The sequence below is a fragment of the Beta vulgaris genome, chromosome 7 (genome assembly GCF_026745355.1).
Source record: "Beta vulgaris subsp. vulgaris cultivar EL10 chromosome 7, EL10.2, whole genome shotgun sequence".
Classification (NCBI taxonomy): domain Eukaryota; kingdom Viridiplantae; phylum Streptophyta; class Magnoliopsida; order Caryophyllales; family Amaranthaceae; genus Beta; species Beta vulgaris.
In genome coordinates, this window is record NC_079208.1 from 3,269,025 (window position 1) to 3,292,284 (window position 23,260).

A 23,260-nucleotide genomic window follows, 5' to 3' on the forward strand; every position below is an offset into this window, starting at 1 on the left:
TTTTGTATCTTATCACATTTAATATCAATTAATTAAAAGAAAAAAAGCTTCCAATTTGTCTCGTAAAAAAAAAAAAAAAGTAGCGTTGGTGAAAAGGGTCGCTAATTAGCGACTGCCAAGGACACAGTCGCTGATTAGCGACCGCCAGGGCAGTCGCTAATTAGCGTCTGCGACTGTGTCCTTGGCAGTCGCTAATTAGCGACTTTCGAGGAATCGATCGCTAATTACGAAATATCGGACGCTAAATATTTAGCGTCCGCTTCTCGGACGCTATTTGGAGAATTAGCGACCAAGGGTTTTGCATCAACCGTTTAGCATCCGTTGGCGGACGCTAATATATTTAGCGTCCGATTCCGTGTTTTTAGCGTCTGATTTTGGCGGACGCTAAAAGCTAACATTCTTGTTGTGATAGACTCCACCGTGTCCCCGTTCCAATCAACTTCTTCAAAGTGTGGTCCTGTATGACACAAAACTTGTTAGCGAAAATAATAAAAAATTTATGGTACTCTAAAATCTTAGAAACATACAATAAACTGCAAGTAAGAGCAGGAACATAGAGAACATGATCCAACATAAAATCATCCGACAATACAACTTTTCCTTCCTTAGTTGCAGTAGCTTGTTTACCATTAAGCAAATCAATAGGAGATGAGATACATACAAGTTAGGGTACAACTCCAAATTACCAAACATATGATTTGAGGCACCACTATCAATAACCCAATCACTATAACAAAACACACCCGAAGAACCATTTGAAGTCACAGGCACCTTTGAAGACTTCAAAGCAGTAAGCAACTGGCTCCATTGATCATTAGTCAGCGTCTGGACAATAGCTCGATCACCTTCACTTACCGCGGGAGTAGAGGAGGAATGACCAGCGAAGCCACCACGACCACGACCAGAGGTGCGTCCACCGCGAGAGCCGCCACTACCCGACCGAACACCACGTTTGTAAGTCGATTTCGGAAAGCCATGAAGAGAGTAACATGTATCTTTCACGAACTCGTACGTCCGTAGTGTGTACACTTACGCGTATCGGGGGGCACATCCCCATTATTACGGTCAGACGAGGCGCCAATTAGGGGTGTTCATGGGTGGTTAACACTCCAGAAACAACATTTCGATTCGGTAACCGTAAGTTTCGGTTCGCTCTTTTGGCGAAAAGTAACCGTAATCGTTTAGACTGGTTACCGCTTAAGAAACATACTCTAATATAAAATGTATTATATATTGGATAATAAATCCATTGAAAAATAAAACCAAAACCAATAATTCACTTCATTTCCTAATTATAGTTTTTTATTAGTACTAGAGTTTTCAAGTAATTACATACTTTTCCTAATTGTTATAACTTAGGAACAAATATTAGAATTAATTTAATTATTTGAAAATGTTTCACAACAATTAAATAGAGAAAAATAATATTTCGATATTCCAGTTAACTGTTTACTCAAAAATCATAACTGTAATTGTAGAGTTAAACCGTTAATTTAATCGATTCGGTAACCGTACCGTTGAAACTTTTTTTATCGTTACGATAACCATCCATTTAGACCGATTTTTCGGTTTCATTTTTTTATGAACACCCTAGTGCCGCCAGCCGCAGCAATCCCAACATCATCAATTCTAGACGAGTCCTTAGCATTAGAAACAACTTGTTGCCTTTAATAAGACACAATTTTAGCATAGGCAACATTAAGAGAAAGCAATGGATCCATCATCAAGAGACCCGAAATCATTGTAGATAATTTTTTGGAATCAAGACCAAGACAAATTGGTACAACAACTCGGTTTCAAGGAGTTGTTGATTAACTGGTGCCGCAGCACACGTGGAACCCGGAATTTTGCAATAACTTTGCAATTCATCCTGTCATCGTTTCCAATCACCATAATAAATAGCTACAGAACGCCCACGTTGTTTACATTTACGAATTTGATTTTTTAATTCAAGAATTCTAAGACCATTAAGAGAATATCTATCTCTTAAAATCATCCCACAAAAATTTTATATGATCCGAAAGACGCATAATAGAAAGAATAGACACATCTAAAGTATTATAAATCTAAGCCACCAACATAAAATTAACGATTCCCCATTGATCAAAATCCTCAGATTTAGATAAAGGTTCAGAAATAGTACCATAAATAAACCCCAATTTATTCTTTGCACGTAAATTATTGCACCAAGAATCACTTGGATGAAGATAATATGGAGAAAAGGTTCATACCTCGAAGTAGTAGAAGTGTCGGATGATGGAGTTTTATTGCCCATTGCAGACGACCCAAAGAAGAAAGAAAAAAAATCGGATGAGGATGGCTAACGCACCACAAGGCAGACAAAAACTGTGCACCAATTTTGTCTCACACAAAGCAGAAGCGAAGAACAACAGTGACAAGAGATAAACAATAGTAGGAGATCGATAACTTACACGATAACAGCAGCAGACAACAACAGGAGTTACTAACCAAAAACAGCGGGTGACAAGAGACAAAGACCGACACCAATAGATGAACAAAGATACAACACCAAGAAATAGGAAAAGAAACACACCATGTAGAAAATCATGAACATATGTTCATGTTTGCAGAAATAAATGTGAGAGAGAGTATAAGAAATGTAGAGAGAGAGAGATTTCATTGATTGTAAGAATAAAATTGAGAGAGGGTTACAAGCTAGATATCAGCTTATATAATGCTGAATACAATCTGTTGTAGAAAGAAATAACTTAAACCAGCTTGTTATAACAAACTAGCTGAGCTGGACAGTTAGTTAATAACCAACGAACTATCTTCAACAGCCCCCCTCAAGCTAGGGAGGATGATACATCATTCCTAGCTTGGAACTTAGTTTCAAATGCTGTGGAGAAGATAAAGCCTTAGTAAACAAATCAGCAATTTGATCTTGAGTGGGAAGATAAGACAACTCAATCAACCCTTCCATCACTTTTTCTCTTGTGAAATGACAGTCCAACTCAATATGCTTTGTCCGTTCATGCATAACTAGGTTCTTGCCAATGTTATAGCAGATTGATTATCACACAAAAGCTTGACAGGTTGCAAATCATCAATACCAAACTCTTGTAATAATCTGACAAGCCAAGTAATAATCTCTGCTATAGCAGCAGCCATTGCTCTATATTCAGCTTCAGAACTGGACTTGGAAACTGTTGCTTGCTTCTTGGATTTCCAAGAAATAGGTGAATTGCCAAGAAGCATTAGATAGCATGTAACTAACCTTATGCTATCAGGACAAGAGGCTCAATCTGAGTCTGAGTAGGCTTTTAAAGTGAGCTGTGGAGTAGCAGCAAGTAGAATACCCTGCCCAATAGTCCTAGCTAAGTATCTTAGCACATGGGATAATGCATCAAAGTGAGGGACTCTAGGTTGATGCATATGTTGGCTTAAATTCTGCACTGTATAAGAAAGATCAGGCCTAGTGTGTGTAAGGAAATTCAATTTCCCAACTAGACTTCTGTAGAGAGCAGGATCACTATAATAATCTCCTGAGTCTGAAGTGAGTTTCACATGAGCAGGCAAAGGAGTCTTTGTTTGCTTGGATAAATCTAATCCACTGGAAGCTAGTAATTCCTTTGTAAACTTTTTTTGTGTCATGATAATTCCCTGCTGCACATGACTAATCTTCATACCAAGGAAATAATGAAGATTTCCAAAATCTTTAATACTGAAAACCTAATGAAGATGAGCCTTCAAAGCTTTAATAGCAGGAATATCATCACCTGTTAAGATGATATCATCTACATAGATGGCAGCAATCAAGGTAGTTGAAAGATTTTCTTTAGAAACAAAGCATAGTCATTCTTGATTGAACAAAGCCTTGTTACAAGAGCTCTGATGTGAGCTTGGCAACCACTGTCTGAAGCTTGCTTCAGACCATAAAGTGATTTTTTAGTTTGCATACTAATTGTTGTGGATAGGAATTCCCTCTAGCATTTTCATGAGACTTCTGTCAAATCTCCATTAGAAACGCATATTATGTTCAATTAGAACAACCCACCCTTTGCAGCAGCTAGAGCAAGGACATCTACGTGGACATCTTATCACAGGGGAAAAAGTTTCTCAAAATCTACTCCTATTACTAAGTATAGCCTTTTGCAACTAGTCTAGCTTTCACCTTCTAAAGTAACATCAGCTTTGAGTTTCACTTTAAAAACCCATTTACACCCTATTGCTTTTGTTGGGAGGAAGAGAAGTTAACTCCCATGTACCATTGGATTCCAAAGCTTCAATTTCTTCTATTGCCTGAATCCACCCTTCATGTGTGAACCTCTAGATAGCTTTCTGGTTCAGTGAAGGTGGTAGTTTGAGTGATCAAGGATTTAAGAGAGGAAGGCAAATACTGAAAATGTACTACATTACACCAGTGAGAAGTAACAGTAAGGGCATCAACATAATCATGCAGCCAAGCAGGGGGATTATGGAGTCTATGAGAGTGCCTGTTTTGCTTGTGGACGTACTTGACAAATATCATCACAACAATTAAAACAAGGAATACCATCTACAACATGATGAATCTTATTAAAAGGTAAATGACCCAACCTAAGATGCCACAATTTTGTTACTTCATTAGCAGCTATGCATACTGTACCAGTATGTATTCTTTTGTAGAACACTAAATTCATCACTAGCAGCATATAAACCTGAATTCAGTTTACCAAGAACCAGTGAATTGCTCTGAGAGTGCCCCTGAAGTAAGCATTTGTCATGAGTAAACACAATGTTACAGTCAAGATCCTGACACAACTTGTGTGTACTAATCAGATTAAAAGTAAATCCAGGCACATGTAGAACATTCCTGAGTTCTATTCCATTTTGAAATTTTACAGTGCCAATATGTTGTATTATGGCCTGCTTACCATCAGCCACAGCTATAGTATTTTCAGTTTTTGCAAAGTGCTCATATGAATCAAACATATCAATAGTAGAGCATATGTGATATCTGGCTCCACTATCTGTTATCCACTTGTTATTAGAACAAGATATTAAGCAAGTACCTGCTACATAGGCTGAGGATGAATTAGAATGCACAAGATTCTGTGCATTCTGAGATGTAGTAGTATTGTTGGTGCCTGGTGATTGAACCAATTAAACCAGCTTATGATACTGGTCTGCAGTAAGATGTGTGGGCTCGGTAAAATTATCACCATCTTCATCACCATAGACAATAGCTGCAACTCTTTTCCCTTTTCCACCTTTAAATGGTGAAGGATGTCCATGGAGCTTATAGCACCTGTCAATTGTATGTCCAGACATTTTGCAATGCTCACAAAAGAAACTTCTTCTTTGACCATTATAATGCCCTCTAGGTGCACTCTGAAATCTATTCCAAGTGCCAGGAGGTTTGTAGACAATCACCTTTCTTGTCTTCTATTGCAAATGTCATGGCAGGTGATACACTAGAAGAAAAATACTTCGTTGATTTTCTTCTTGAATGAGAAGCCTATATGTTAGACACATTTGGCAATGGCTGCGTCATCAAGATATTTTGTCCTGACATTAGCATACTTAACGTCCAGTTTCATCAAGAGTTGCACCAATCTTTCCTCTTGTTGTTGTTTAACAATCTTCTGAGTAATATTACAAGTACAACCAGAACACACACAAACAGGCACTGATTAATTCCACTAAGTTGATCCCAAATGCCTTGATTTCAGTGAAGAATTATGCAATTGGAGTGTTTCCTTGAGACAAATCATGCAAAGATTGTTGTATAGAATACAACTGTGCACCAGAATTTTGTGCATATCTATCCTCAAGATCCTTGCAGATTTCTCTAGCACTAGTAAATTAGTATATAACACTTCTGGCAATTGTAGTTTCCAGGGAATGAAGAATATAAGAAGTAATCATAGCATTACATCTCTCCCACGCAGCATAAGCATCAGGATCAGTTTCAAGAGATGGTTTAGAAAAGTTCCATCAATGAATGATAGTTTATTTTTACAAGAAAGATAAAACATTCCTCTCTTCCGTTCAAAGAAATTTTCTCCATTGAATTTCACAGAAACAATGAATGAGTAGGACTCTCAGTGGATGTATGAAGTAAACACTAGAAGGATTTTGTGTGAGTGGAAGATTTGAGGATGATGATCTTGAGGTGTTTTCAGAATTTTCAGACAGTTTGCAGAAAAAATTACAAAATATGATCAACAAAAATCAAGAGAAAAAATAAAAAAAAAAATTCAATGTTCCAATTGAATTAATCCAGAAACTTCAATTAAGAAACTCAAACAGAAATGATCCAATCAAGAAATCAAATGAAATGATTCAGAATTTAGAAATAAAACCAGAAATCAATATCAAACCTCAAGGTTCAACTTGAACAATTGAATTAAGAAAAGAATTTGATAATGAAGATTTTAAACAACAGAAATGCAACAATTAAGCCTCATTGGCTTTGATACCATGTAGAAAATCATGAACATATGTTCATGTTTGCGGAAATAAATGTGAGAGAGAGTATAAGAAATGTAGAGAGAAAGAGAGATTCCATTGATTGTAAGAATAAGAATTGAGAGAGGATTACAAGCTAGATATCAGCTTATATAATGTTGTATACAATCTGTTGTAGAAAGAAATAACTTAAACCAGTTTGTTATAACAAACTAGCTGAGCTGGACAGTTAATTAATAACTAACTATCTTCAACACACCAATAGATGAAAGTTCACTGGCCAAGAACACCACACCAATAGCAGTAGAAGAATATGAGACGAACCCCACACAACACGAGGATGAAACAACAAAGATCGAGTAGAACATCAAACAGTCAATCAAAGCGGTTAGGATCGGAAAAAAAAAATTCTCTCAAGTTTAGAGTGTCTGGGATACCATGTAAGGTTTAGAATACAGGGAAACTCATAAACCTTTCTCATTTAACTTTAGAGAAATATATACAACCTTATATCAGGAAACCAGCTTAGTGAATTAGAAATCCTAACAACTTTATACATACTAAACTACTGAATGACATAGGAAAAACTAGGTCGTTACTAGCCTCCTAAAATCAAACAAAACCTAACTAAATCACTAAACTAGGTAAAGTGATAAGTAAGGGTCGAAATCCACAGGGACTAAGGAACACCAAAATGTATTGATAAAACAATAAGCTAGGCCGGAATCAAGTCGGAAATTGTCAATAACCAACTAAGAACTACGAAAAAACTAAATATCAAAGATAACTAAAGTTAGGAGATGGGGTTAAACACCAACTAATCATGAAATAGGCATAAGAATCAAACATAGAGATAATACATGAACACTACTTGAATTAGCTATTGACCCAACACACAATTCCCATCCTACTCTCATAGGCGGAGAAATCCTCAAAGACATCAAATAAGGACTCTCATCCATTACTAACATATCCCGAGGTTCGAATCAATAATAGAAATCAATAGGTTACACTCTCATGCCAACCTAAATCAATCAACTCCATCTAATACGACATTCAAATGATCAAAGAGAATGCAACATAGATTAGAAGAGCTAAACAAGCAATAATTTAATCACGCAAGTCTCTAAATCCAATCTCAAATGCCCAATTCAATCATGGTTGAGTTTTCACCCAAACCCTAACCAACAAACTACTCCATAAATACAAAAATAAGGACTTTAGAGAAATTAAACTTTAATAACATGATAATAATCATTAATCTAACATTAAACTAAATAAAATAAATCATAAATAATTAAACTAATCATGAACAACTAATCTAAGAAAAACAATGAAAATAAAACAATAAAAGAGGAGATAGAGTAAGAAATGCTCATTGATTAATGGTTGAAAGTTTCAATATAAGTGTCACTCTTGAATCTACAATCTCCATCTTTCTTTGAGATTTCTCCCTTTTTCTCCCTAAACTAAACTATGGAGGTTAAACCTCTTTAAAACCCTAAAACCTAAAAGTGGTAAAAATAAAACTAGGCTAATAAAGAAAAAACTCTCCATCTAAAAAGATGACTTAAGATATTTATACTCCTAATAAAAAGGAAAGAAAAAAAAAGGAGAAGAAAATAAAAACAAAGAATGAAATAAAAGGAAAATGGAAGAAAGAAAAGAAAAGAAAAGAAAAATGAAAGAAAACGTGTGTGAAGTTACTGAAGTATACAGGGGAAAAAGAAAAGTCAAAGAAAGAAAAAGAAAAAGGGTAAACCCCCCCAAAAGCATCAGACCCTCTTCCTATTCATCATCTTCTTCGCTGCATCATCACGCATCATCCATGGTCCATGGCCGTCGATCTTCATCGCATCAACATCATTCATCAGCAAAATCGTGGCCTTTAATTCGCTGCAACATCATCATCTTCATCATTAGCGCAAATCGCAGCCATTGATTTTCTTAAATGAATCACGACCGTCGATTCATTTAATGAGTATTGAGCACGTTTATCTTTGAGCGCCCGCTCCGTGGTCGCTCCATGGTCGCTCATAACATTCTGGAACTTTTCTGTTTTCATTGAGTTTGAACGGAGCGCCCGCTCCATTTTGGCTTGGACAGATTGTACAGGTGGAATTTGCGGTGCTGCAGGACATAATGATGGTGGTGCTGTGGTGTTTGGGGTAGGGAAGATGGTGGTGGATTGGTGTTATGGGTTAGGAAGATGGTGGTGTTGTATTGTGGTATAGCAAAGTTTAGTGTGGTGTATGATATGAAATAGTGTGGTGTAGGTTAAGGATAAGAGTGTGGTGGAGGATAAGTCTTGTATTGTAATTTTAAATCTCACACCATAGCTCCAAAATGCTCACCTACAAGCAACATCAAAACAAGAGGGGAGATGTTAGAAGTAGAAAAAGGGTGAAGAAGATGAATACTATGAATAACGAATCTTCTAGGCGTGTGTAGACACTTTCCCAAAAGTGATATTCCGATCCTATACGAAGCACGGGTTGCACGGAATTCAATTTCGAGATACAAAGAAGAACAACAAGAGTCACGCTCGTATGAATCTTGTTAAAAATGAGAATAAGATTTTAGATTTTGTGTTTGATGATCAATGTAATCAAGCTTGAGAGAAAGTGCTTTTAGAGAGAATAATAAAATCAGAATACTCCTCTCTTCATCTGTGGTACAAACCACACTTATATACACGCAAATTAAAACCGTCAAAAAACTGCCTGCGGGACAAACATTCACGCAAAACCAGAAGGCCTGTCGCGAGCCGCGACAGAGCTCGCGAGTCGCGACAGTGGTCGCGAGTCGCGGCCAAGCTTCTGCCCACTTCTGCCCAGTCTCGAGTTCCTGATCCTGTCGCGAGCCACAACAATGGTGACGAGTTGCCACCAAGATTCTCTGTTGTAAGCTACAACAATGGTGACGAGCCGCAGCCAAGTTTCTCTGTTGTGAGCCACGACAATGGAACCAAGCCCAGCTTTGTGTATTTTCTCATTGTTTACTATACCATAAACAATCTACGTGTATATTAACGTAACTTGAATAAACACCATAACCAAGTAATTCAAGTTATACATTACATGAATTTATCAACCAAATACTCTAAATTATCAACAATCCTCCCCCATTTAGAGTATTCTAATAGATAATAAGCACTAAACACCATCAAAACAAAACAATCTCATGCATCAATGAAAGTGTATAAAACTTGAACTTTCATATAGTAAAGTACACATTTCAAATTTCCGTATCCAATTGGTGTCGATAACGATTGAACCAATTTCAATACATAATGGAAACCCGAAGATACAATACACACAAGATAAATTTACTTAAACTCATTATAAACCGACACATAAAGCCTTGTGTCCATATCTATTCATAAGTGTATCAAAGCTATGCCCCACTAGCTCCTTGAAGCGGCTAAACTTCACACTTACATAGGTAGATCTCTAAAATACATGCTACTGTGAAAGCAAAACAAGAGACCTATTAAGATTTACAACCTCCTTATACAACACAGTTATAGAACTATAAACTTAGGATGAATAGAATTCTACAATCATCTAAATGAAGAAACTAATCTTATTGAACTTAAGACCCAACGTCATATTGGGCTTAAGTTAAGATTTCCTCATTCGTGATTCTCGAGGGGCTCCAATCCTAAACCGATTGCCATCCTCTTTACATTATCTCTAGCCAAGGCCTTTGTAAAACAATCTGCTAGATTATACGTTGTACGTACATAGTCAACAGTGATTACACTATCCTTGATAAGTCCTTGGATGTAGCTATGTCGCACACCAATATGTCTTGACTTACCATTATAGACTTGACTATATGCTCTTGCCAAAGCAGCATCGTTATCACAATGAATCGCTATGGGCGATATTGGTTTTGGCAACAAAGGAATCTCAATCATGAGATTCTTCAACCACTCCGCCTCTTTGCTTGCGGAAGATAAAGCAATGAATTCCGAAGTTATGGAGGAATCCGCTATGCAAGTTTGTTTCTTGGAAGCCCAAGATATAGCACCTCCCCCAAGTAGAAATACCCATCCACTTGTAGAAGAGTGATCTTCTTGTTAGAGATCCAACTTGCATCCGAATACCCTTCTAAAACCGAAGGATATCCACTGTAGGATAAACCATAGTCCTTGGTTTTTCCTAAATACCTTACACACGACGAATAGCTTGCCAATGTTGTATACTAGGATTACTAGTATACCTACTGAGTTTGCCTACCGCAAATGCGATATCCGGCCTAGTACTCGTCATAGCATACATCAAACATCCAATTACCCTTGAATATTCAAGTTGAGATACAGCACTACCTACATTAGGTATTAATTTCTCACTAGGGTCCATTGGAGTTGACACAAAAGAGCAACCACTAACATCGAATTTCTTAAGAACCTTTTCAATGTAGTGAGATTGAGACAAACTCAATTTCCTTTGCTTCTTTTAATTCTAATTCCTAGAATGACACCCCTCCCCCAAATCTTTCATTGAGAACTTAGACGATAGAAAAGATTTAGTCCATTCAACTTGGGATAAATCAGTTCCAAAAATTAGCATGTCATCTACATATAAGCAAATCATCACACCATGACCATTGTCATCAAATTTGCTATATACACACTTGTCTGAATTGTTCAATTTGAATCCGTTAGACAACACTACCTCATCAAATTTTTGATGCCATTGCTTAGGTGCTTGTTTTAGCCCATACAAAGATCTAATTAGTTTGCAAACCTTTTGTTCTTGACCTTTGACAACAAATCCAACCGGTTGTCTCATGTAAACCTCCTCATCTAATTCTCCATACAAGAACGCAGTCTTGACATCCATTTGATGGATCACAAGATTATGAATTGCTGCAAGGGCAATCAATAATCTTATAGTGGAGATTCGAGCTACAGGTGCATATGTATCGAAATAATCGATACCCGGCTTTTGAGAAAAGCCTTGTGCCACTAATCGGGCTTTGAATTTATCAATAGTTCCATCGATTTTCATTTTCTTCTTGAAAATCCATTTGCACCCTATTGATTTACATTTAGGAGGTAAGTCCGCTAGAACCCATGTGTTATTCCCATGATTGAGTCCATTTCATCATCAATAGCTTCTTTCCAAAATGAAGCATCTTGAGATTGCATGGCCTCATCATATGTTAAAGGATCCCCTTCCACATTATAGACATATGGAAATTTAGTCAAAACACTATCTCTTGATCCTTCAACCAAATATACATGAAAATCTGGGCCAAAAGATTTCTCTTTCCTAACCCGTTTACTTCTCCTTGGTTGAGTTGATGTAGATGCAACATTTTCATCTAGAATTTGTTCATCTAACTCATGATCATCATTTGATCAATTTCTTATTCGGTACTTGGAGTTAATCCTTTGGTCTAGGAACCGATGAATATCTATTTTCATCGAAAATTGCATCCTTGACTCCACAATAGTGTGAACCGACCAAAAGTCGTTTTGTTCTATAACATAGAACCTATAGGATTTGCTATGAGAAGCATATCCTATAAAGATGCATTCAACTCCCTTTCACCTAACTTTTACGTTTAGGTTCCGGCACTTTCACTATTGCCCTAATCCCAAACTCTAATGTAACTTAGATTTGGTTTTCTTTGTACCATAATTCATAAGGGAACCTTGTTCTTTTTCATAGGAACACATTCAAGATGTAACAAGCAGTTAAAACTGCTTCACCCCAAAAACCATCACTCAAACCCGAGTATATAACATAGAATTTACCATTTCTTGTAAAGTTCTATTTTTTCTTTCCGCTACACCATTTTGTTGTGGTGTATAGGGGTGTAAGTTCGGTTTTTGGTTTGGTTTAAGGTCAAAACCAAACCAAACCAAAATAAATCCGGTTTTGAAATTTTCAAACCAAATCCAAACCGAAATTCGACTCAATCCAAACAACCAAACCAAAATAGAAATCAAAAACCAAACCAAACCAAACCAAATCGGATTTTTTTATCTTTCAAAATCCAAACCAAAACAAGCCAATTTTTTTTCATATTCCAAAATCCAAACCAACCGAAATGAAATTAAATCAAACCAAGATAAAAACAAACCGAATTTAAACCGAATTTTTTGATAATTATTTCAAGTGACAATATTTTTGTATTTTCGTAATTAATATTAAAAAAAAAATAAACACAAAAAAATAATAGACAAAATTCGTATGTTAAGTGACAATAATTCGATTTTTTCGGTTTTCCAAAACCAAAACCAATCCAAACCGAAAAACCGAAAAAATATTTTTTTGAATCCAAACCAAACCGAATTTCAAAAAAAACCAAACCAAATTACTAATTCGGTTTGGTTTGGTTTGGTTTTCGGTTTTTAACCAAATAACTTACACCCCTAGTGGTGTATAAGCCGCGGTTGTTTCATGTATAATTCCTAAAGCTTGGAAATAACTAGGATTATGAAATTCACCACCTCTATCGGTTCTAAACCGTTTAACCTTGTCACTTAGTTGCAATTCTACTTCATTTTTATAGATCTCAAATTTTTCTAGGGCTTCATCTTTAGTAGACAATAGATATACATAACAAAATCGTGAATGATCATCAATAAATGTTACTATATATTTTTTGTTTCCTAAAGAAGGTGTACTATGAAAACAAAGATCACTATGTACTAAATCAAGCAATTTAGTATCTCTTTCCACATTATTAGGAAAGAACACCTAGTTATTTTGGTAAGCATGCATGTTACACTTCTCAATACTTGGATCAAAAGAAGGAATTAAATCATCCTTAGCCATAGAATATAATTTTCTATAATTAACATGACCAAGTCTTAAATGCCAAAGAGAAGAATTATCATTAATACACACATTGTTTACTAGAGCATTTGAAATGCTGAGTTTAAACATACCATTACACAAATAACCAAGTCCAACAAACAAACCACCTTTAGATAATATAAATTTGTCCGACTCAAAAACCATTTTAAAAACCTATTCGATTCAAGATAGCTCCTGACACTAGATTACGCCTAAGTTCCGGAGCAAATACAACATCTCTTAACACTAAGATTTGCCGGAACTAAAACAACTCTACTTGTCCTACACCGAGAACTTGAGCTGTAAGTCATTCCCAGTATAGAACTTCTCCATTGTCCACCCCTTGAAGGTTTTGAAGACCGCTCCTTGCACACATGCCTTGAAGCTCCTGAATCGATGTACCATGAACAATCATCCTGTAACAAAAGATTTCAGAAATCATACACAATATTCAAATTCGAATTACTGAAAGTTGTGTACAAGTACCTTGTTTGGCTTGGGATTGGCTAGACTCGCCTTTCCCTCACCTTGCTCATTCTTTTTGTTCATTTTCCTCTTCCATAGGAACAATCCTTTTTGAAGTGTCCGGGCTTCCACACTCCCAACAACCACGTTGTTGAACACCTCTACCATTCTTAGGCTTAAAGTTGTTGCCTTTGGTGAAATTATTAGCCCTCTTCTTAGGAATTAGTCTTTGAACTTTCCATCCTCACCATGTTAATGGTAAGAATAGATTATACCTCCTTTTGTCCATCTTGAACCCGAATGCCCTCTTCAATCCGAAGATGAGCACCCAATTGTTCCACATTTATATCATCTTTCCTATGTTTAAGAGTATTTCTAACATCCTTCCAACTTGGTGGTAATTTGTCTATTATTGAAGATACAATAAAAGTTTCATCCATACTAATATTGTGTTGTTTAAAACTTCCTAAATCCTTTGAATTTCATGGAATTGTTCCATCACAGGCCTTGTTTCATTCATCTTAAAGTTATTGAAATTACTAACTAAGAACTTCTTACTAGATGCATCTTCGGCCATGTACTTTGACTCAAGGTCATCCCAAAGCATTTTAGCGGATTCATAAAATTGATAAACATCAAATAAAGTGTCAGACATACCGTTTAAAAGTGACACACAAATAAATCGTATTCTCTCCACTTGTTCCTTCTCCTTGATGCCTCCAAAGTTTCATCTTCCACAAACTCGGGTTTTGGAGTAACTCAAACATATGCCACCGAAAGAGAAGTGAGAAGAAAATGCATCTTCTTTTGCCATCTACGGAATCCCACACCCTCAAACTTTTCAAGTTTCTGAAAATTCGAAGTCATTTCACGTACCGTAGCCATCTTCAAGTAATATCACTTTTGGAATGTTAGAAGTAGAAAAAGGGTGAAGAAGATGAATACTATGAATAACGAATCTTCTAGGCGTGTGTAGACACTTTCCCAAAAGTGATATTCCGATCCTATACGAAGCACGGGTTGCACGGAATTCAATTTCGAGATACAAAGAAGAACAACAAGAGTCACGCTCGTATGAATCTTGTTAAAAATGAGAATAAGATTTTAGATTTTGTGTTTGATGATCAATGTAATCAAGCTTGAGAGAAAGTGCTTTTAGAGAGAATAATAAAATCAGAATACTCCTCTCTTCATCTGTGGTACAAACCACACTTATATACACGCAAATTAAAACCGTCAAAAAACTGCCTGCGGGACAAACATTCACGCAAAACCAGAAGGCCTGTCGCGAGCCGCGACAGAGCTCGCGAGTCGCGAGCGAGCCTGTCGCGAGTCGCGACAGTGGTCACGAGTCGTGGCCAAGCTTCTGCCCACTTCTGCCCAGTCTCGAGTTCCTGATCCTGTCGCGAGCCACAACAATGGTGACGAGTTGCCACCAAGATTCTCTGTTGTAAGCTACAACAATGGTGACGAGCCGCAGCCAAGTTTCTCTGTTGTGAGCCACGACAATGGAACCAAGCCCAGCTTTGTGTATTTTCTCATTGTTTACTATACCATAAACAATCTACGTGTATATTTAACGTAACTTGAATAACGACACCATAACCAAGTAATTCAAGTTATACATTACATGAATTTATCAACCAAATACTCTAAATTATCAACAGGAGATACGAGACATAAAAATAATAAAATAAGAACTAAAAACTAGTAAAAATAACTAATTAATCTAATTAAGCCATAAAATGGAAAAAATAAGAATTAAAGGCTTAAAAAGTTAAAATAAATGAAAATAAACTACAAAAATACTCTAAAAACTACTCCTAGAAGTGACATAAATGTCACTTATCACTGAACTAACTGAACTAGACTCCTTATTAACATAATATTTCAATAATCTAAAACCAATCGGGACATATTGCTGCCACTTGGTGTACAAATCTCAGTATCAACCATGCTAGTGTTAAAGTGTTAACCTACATGTGAACTTGCCCCACGTTGAAAAAAAGAGAAAGAATGACTAACATATAAGCTCAATGGGCTAATCCTCCTATTACCAATTGGTTTTTAGGATGGAACCTCATCTGGGCTTGTGTGTGGTCACTCTGTCCTCTAGTGTGTGCAGGCACAATAATGTATTTGTCATGGTACCAAAGTCGGATGATCTTGGCCCATTGTTGTTCCCATATAGGGAGCGCGCAATAATAGTGTTTGCCCCATGTAGGGTGTTATTCCAGATGGACTCACATGTAAGGGGGAGTGTTAAAGTATTAACCCACATGTGAACTTGTCCCACATTCAAGAAAAAGAGAAAGAATGACTAACATATAAGATTGATGGGCTAACTAAAAATGAAGTAAACACTATATTATGTGACGGAGGGAGTACCATTCAATACTTCCTAACATTTTTATATCCTTGTATCAATAGATCACTAGAAGGGAACACACATGTCCTTTAATTAATCCCTTCCCAACTACTAGACACTATTTTCGTTTTGTTGAAAATTATACGGGTTGAAATTTCCTCCAGCGCAACTAATACTTCATTTATTTCTAATTTCCCGCGGCACAACTAGTACTTCATTTATTTCTAATTTCTAATTTCCTACGGCACAACTAATACTTCATTTATTTCTAATCAAAGACTGGAATTATTCCAAAACTTTTACCAACTTGCCTACTTGCTACTTGCTACTTGCTACTTGCTACTTGCTACTTGCTACTTGCTACTTGATACTTGATACTTGCTACAGAAGATGATCAGCCTAATTATTATATAAACTCAACCTCTACATATTCCATATATATGCATACCACTTTCTCAGTTTTCTAAATCATAGTCCTACGCCATTCATTATAACCAAATCAAACATTGTTGCAATATATGGCTCCTACTCTTATGCCTGTGCAAGAAATCCTCCAAGGGGTGTTGTACCCAAAGGCTACATTCAAACCAAGGATGACTACCAAGTTGGTGATACCCCTCCTGCTTTGATGACGGATCCGACAATCGATTTCTCACTCCTCTCTTCATCATCCCTTGAAGAGCTTGCAAAGCTACACTCTGCTCTCACTTCATGGGGATGCGCTCAGGTTGTTCAACTTAACTTAACTTATTTATGCTAAACTCATTTTACTAAAGTTAACTCATCCCTTGTAGAAAATGTATGTTATAAATACTTCCTCCGTAACAAAAAGAATGCAACAATTATGCACTATTTGTAAGGCATAATATACTCAATTGTTGCATTTTTTCTGTATACAAATGAAGTATACCTGTAAAATAGCTAGAGTAGTAAAGTAGGTTTGATCAGCATTTTGAGTTTCTATGATCCAATCGTTCTGCATCCATGTGGTTTCCATCACATATTGAGATATATATATGATAATATGAATCTGAATATCTGATCGACGTTATAATTTTTGTGAGTTGCAGATAGTGAATCATGGTATGTCACTTGCATTACTTGACGAGGTACGAGAAATGAGCAAGCAGTTCTTCAAACTGCCTTTAGAGGAAAAGGAAAAATACTCTTCAAAAGGTGATGATCTTGAAGGTTATGGAAATACTAATGCAACTCAACAAGGAAGTCTCAACTGGAACGACAAGTTGCATCTCCAAGTTTATCCTGTGGATAAACGGCAGCTTGATTTTTGGCCACAAAATCCACATCATTTTAGGTAACTTTATTTATTATTGTAACATACCGACTATTCTGAGGTCAATCATACACCACTAATGAGAGAAAATACCAAGGATGTCTTGGTCTAGTGGTTAAGATTGAGGTGTTGTGAACGATAGGTCACAGGTTCGAATCCCCCTCCCCTTCTTTGTACTTTGTACCGCATTCGTGGCTCATATGGATTAAAAAAAAACTAATAAGACAAAATGGATAAAATTTCAACAAAAATAAAAGTAAAATAATGGATAATAAGGGTTGACAATTATTCTTTCTTCTACCTCTTACTCGTTTCCTGATCTACAAGTTATCATTTTCTTCCATTTGTTAATATTTGCTGGCAATTGTGTGACTTTTGCGGTATTTATTTATGAACTTCGTGTACAATTATTTGTTATCACTTGTTGGAACACAAGGTGACATTAAGGGGGTTGAATTGAGTGGTGAAATCTAGTCGATTTTCGCAAAATCTCTTTTAGGGCACTGTGCCTGGCACTGTGCCAAGCACTCGTAAATCGCTGATTTGAATTTTGCGTAAACTAAAACTTAAAGTATATGAAATTTGATATGCAAACACAAGATATAACGTGGTTCAATCTCACCTCTGAGATCTACGTCCACACGAAACAAAACTCTTTATTTCTTTGAATCCTAAATATCAACCTCTTGATACAATAAGATTCCCTCACTACTAACCCTAGTAGTGCTAACCAACCCTTAACTCTAAGAGTTGTAACTCTCTATAATAGTGAAATTACAGAAAGAAAGAATCCTCAAACGTGTGCTTCTTATTCAAGCAATTAGAGGAGAATTACAATCGTATAATAGTTACTTGAAACTGACACAAACAGTGCTATGCTCAGTGCCGTAGGAAATTGTTTTCAGCTCTTAATATTTCTGATTTTTCTCTTTGAAAACGTGAGATATAAAAGTGAACTATAAAACCCTTTTATAATATATGGCTTGAACGAAAATCCTTCAAAATATATTTATCTTTTACTCCTTAATTTAAGGGATAAAACTTTCCTTTTAGAAAAACAAACATTATCCTTTTTCATCTTTATCTTTAATTCTAAAAAGATAAGTTTTCCTTAAATCAATGTTTATCTTATATTTTGAATAACCAGTAGTTTTTCTTTTTATCTCAAATTCTTTTATCATCTAAAAGGCTTTTTCGAATTTCTTATTTTAGAAAACTATTTTACACGTTTTAAACAAAAACTCGATTTTTATCAAAATATGTTTTTCTTAAAAAATCTTTTATAAAAATGTTTTATCAAAACATGTTTTTATTTAAAACTTCGTCTTATTTCAAAAACTAACTTCCTTTTATATAGTTATATAAAATTAACATAATTATATATTTCCTTAACTCTAAGAAAATAATAATTATCCTAACTTTATATTACTATTTTTTGGACACATAGCATATCACTTAGTTCAAGTATATTACATTTTTACACAAAGTAACTATACTTAGGAATAATAACTTGGACTTCAATCTTGAATCTTCTTTTCTTCAAAGTCTTCATTTGTTTATTCCTTTCTCAATCATCTGTTGCAAACTTTCATACTATAACATATTATATTAATTTTCATCATCAAAACTCAACATCAGGGGCGGATCCAGCGTGGGTTCAGTGGGTTCAACTGAACCCACGTGGATCCATCTGAAAAACTGAATTTTACTGGGAAGATAAAAATGCTTATATATTTAAGCGCTGAATGATATTTATTATATGTAATATGGTTCAGTGGTGACGATGACTTCGTGAAAGCGTGACCCATGTCTTCGGTATGTTTGATCGCGGGATCAAATCCCAGCAAAAGCATTTTTTTTTCCTTTCTTTTTCTCTCTTTGTTTTTCTGTTACTTTGTTAGCATGTTTTTTTTTTCCTTTCTTTTTCTCTCTTTGTTTTTTTATTACTTTGTTAGCATGTTTTTTTTTTCCCTTTCTCTTTCTCTCTCTTTGTTTTTTTATTACTTTGTTGGTTCTATTTTCCCATTATCTTGTAATCCTCCAACTTTCTTTCCTTAGAAATTTTCCCCATCCACCTACTACTAATACATTAACTATTTTGTAGGCTTTAAGATTAGTATTAAACTGAAAGTTAGGGGATTAAATGTATAATAAATTTAATATTGTTGTTGTATATGGATCACATATAGTAAAACACGCCACGTGGCGTCGTTCCTTGGTTAAGAACACCTTTTAATATATTAGTATAGATAAAAAATGAATATCGTCTGATTTCACCTTTTTTTCCAATTTCCTTGCTTAAGCAATCAATTATCAATAGCATTTATTTATTTGCCAAACTATATTATAAAGACTTTATCATTGTTGAATGGTTAATTATTTATTTTAGATTTCATTTTTTTTTGTTGATTGTTAGTACTATTTTTTTTTTTCTTCGTTTCACTATGTAGATTGATATATGCAGTGACATTATGTCCTTTTCAATACTTTATTTTAAATTAATAGTTGCAAATACATATTTTTTTCATCTCATTGAAAGATTAAAATTGAAAAATAATGTCGACTCAGAATATAATCAACCAGTATAAGTGTCTTTAGCGCATTTGAATATAAGTATTAATATTAAAATTTCGCCGCACGCTTCGCATGCAAGTACGACTAGTTTTGGCTCTATGTTTAAACAAGTTCGAACCCACGTGGTCCAATTTCTGGATCCGCCACTGCTCAACATGCATGTGCACAACATCACTCATGAAATAAAAAATGCGATTACTAATATGGTATTGGATGCAATTAAATAATATATATTTTCTAAATATTAAAATTTATAATTTATAATTTTTTATGATTATAGATATTGATGGTCAAAGAGATGTGTTATGAAATGTAAAAGTCAAATGGTTGCAAGTATTGTAAACTATAGGAAGAATTTATTTTTAATCCCGTCAGATTTGTTTGAAAATTAGTTTCGAAGAAACAAACTTTTTGTAATATCTATACAAATATATTAAAGAGGCGGGTCTGACGACATATACACAAAAGTAAATTCGCTTGCAACAAGATTTTATACATAGCACAATTAGCATCTCAACCAATTCTAAATCATGCTTAAATGTTGAGTTTTCTTATTATATTTTAATACGAATGAAAAAATTGCATGTCAAGTTCAGGAAAAAAATTCTACCCGCGGCAACGCCAGGTGCAAATACTAGTTTATAATGGTAAAAAGTGTCTGTTGACAAGCATATAATTTTTATTTAATTTAAATTAAGAAGAAATAAACGTAATATTTCATTTTACATAAACAAAACAAATAAAATAATCAGGTTATAAAAAAAACAAATAAAATAATCAAAGTAATTCATAACTTGAAAATTTGTAATTTACAGGACAACCTTAAACGAGTATTTAGAGAAGAACAAGATGATATTTATGACTCTCATTAAGTCCATGGCACGTTCTTTAAATTTAGAAGAGGAGCGTTTTTTTGAAATTTGGGGAGATGAAGAAAAAGATTCAACATATGCAAGATTCAATTTTTATCCTCGATGCCCAATGTCAGATAAAGTTGTTGGGATTAAACCTCATGGGGATGGAACTGTCCTCACTCTTCTTTTGCAAGACAAAGAAGTTGAAGGCCTTCAAGTCCTCAAAGATAATCAATGGTTTCGAGTTCCTATCATCCCTGAAGCCCTCACCATCCTTGTTGGTGATCAAATGGAGGTAATGTTAGCATGACACAAAACATGTCACTCTAATTCTCAATATGATCTACAACTTAGTCAATAGTCATTAGGTTGATTCTTATATCTTGTCAAAATTCAACATTTATTAAACTTAACCACAAAATTCAAGGTTCTTCTATTATTTAAAAATTATGACAATTTGAATTTTGTAGAGCATATATTGGCCCTGATTATTAGAATAATTTAGAAAAAAATTTTGTTACGTAATAAATAATTGGATTTGTTTCGATGTGCATTATTAAAATATCTACGAATTTCATTTAATAATTATTTAAAGATACTATTAATTAGATTTTCTTGAAATAATTACTCTCTGCCTTATATATATGTCATGTTGCAGATGACGAGCAATGGTATTTTTAAAAGTCCGACACATAAGGCGGTGGTAAACCCACAATATGATAGGATCTCCTTAGTTATGCTTTTTATTCCAAGCTCGGACACAGAAATTGGTCCACTAGATGAACTAATTACTAGTGAGAGTCCCCAACTATATAAGAGGCTCAAGAACTACGGCGAACAAGTTTACACACAATCTATTCCTTCAGGAAAAAGGCCTATCGACAGCGTCAAAATCAATTACTAGACTTTTCTCCAAATATTATGTGTTGATAGAAATACAGACGTCCGTAATATAATGATCTACTATTACATTATTCATGGAGGTTTTACTTAGTTGTGAATCGGTATGAATAAGTCAGTTGCTTTTTTTAATATTATGATCTATTATTACATCATTCATTGAGGTTTCTGTTATAATTTAACTCATTTATTCATATTAATTAGGTTGGTGTCAAGGTATTTTTTCATTAGTGGTTTCTGTTATAATGTAGAATACTCCCTTAGGAGGCTTTGTCATCTTATTAACAATGTATATGAATGATACAAAGGATACAAAGTAACCTAGTTATCATATTTACATAACATTAAATATGGACAAATATATTATCATATATTTACTCTAATACACCCCCTCAGTTGGAGCAGGACGAGGACGAATGCTCAAACTGAAATGAAAATCCGTAAATAAGAGTTGAGGAAGGCCCTTGGCAAAAATATCCGCAGACTGAGATGAAGATGGCACATGTAGAACACGAATGAGACCTAGAGCTATCTTCTCACGGACAAAATGAATATCCATTTCAACATGTTTAGTGCATTGATGTTGCACTGGATTATGAGACATGTAAACACTAATATTACCACAATACACAACAGTAGCCTTTTTCAATGGACAATGAAGCTCTAGGAGAATATTGCGGATCAATGTGGTTTCAGGAACAACATTGACGACACCTCGATATTCAGCCTCTACACTAGATCGAGATAAGGTGGCCTGTCTCCTAGAAGACCATGAAACAACATTATCACCAAGAAAGACACAATAGCTAGAAGTAGCTAGAGCGACGAGTATCGGGAAAACCACCCCAATCAGCACCAATATAGGAGACAAGACCGGAAGCAGGAGTCGAAGAGATATGCATGCCAAAGTCAAGAGTCCCCTTGAGATATCGTAGAACACGTTTGAGAGCATGAAATGAGGCTCACAAGGAGCATGCATAAACAAACAGACTTGCTAAACTGCATATGAGATATTAAAACTTATACCATAGTAATCATTAAAACTTATCCTTAAAAAAATAGTAATTATTAATTTTCTCTTATAATTAATATCTTAACAAAAAAACTACTTTATGGTTGCCTATACACAACTTTCACCATATCTAATAGTGTTGCTTTGATTTCATAAAGCACTAGTAGGAAATCAATTAATGACATTTATATCATTCATTGTTATTAGTAACGAAAACATGTTATCTCTAGTATTTAAAGACGAATTGTAAAATATTAAAATTATGGTGATTATTATTGTTAACCTTATTTGTGTAATAAAACAATATATAATAATGCAAATATAATACATAATTATAGTGGTACTTTAACTAAATTTTAATAGTAACATAATCAGCTAATAGTAATATGAATGATAAAATAATACACAATATAACAAGTATAATATTATATAATTATAATCATAGTGATACTTTAATTAAAATTTTAATCTAAATTTATTGATGATTGACTATTTGGACCTTATTGGAACTTATTGGACCTGATTAGACCTAATTGAAACTTATTACACCTAATTGGAACT

The 23,260-nt window shown here is 34.9% G+C and overlaps 1 protein-coding gene across 1 annotated transcript; it reads left to right on the forward strand.

The window, feature by feature from the left end:
- The first annotated feature begins 16,446 nt into the window (after nt 1–16,446).
- Nucleotides 16,447–21,846, forward strand: LOC104898302 (jasmonate-induced oxygenase 4). The gene is given in 5 exon segments (XM_010685357.4): nt 16,447–16,620; nt 16,623–16,792; nt 17,136–17,380; nt 20,749–21,082; nt 21,446–21,846. Coding segments are annotated over 5 exon segments (1,032 nt in total). The 5' UTR covers nt 16,447–16,583; the 3' UTR covers nt 21,692–21,846.
- Nucleotides 21,847–23,260: the final 1,414 nt, after the last annotated feature.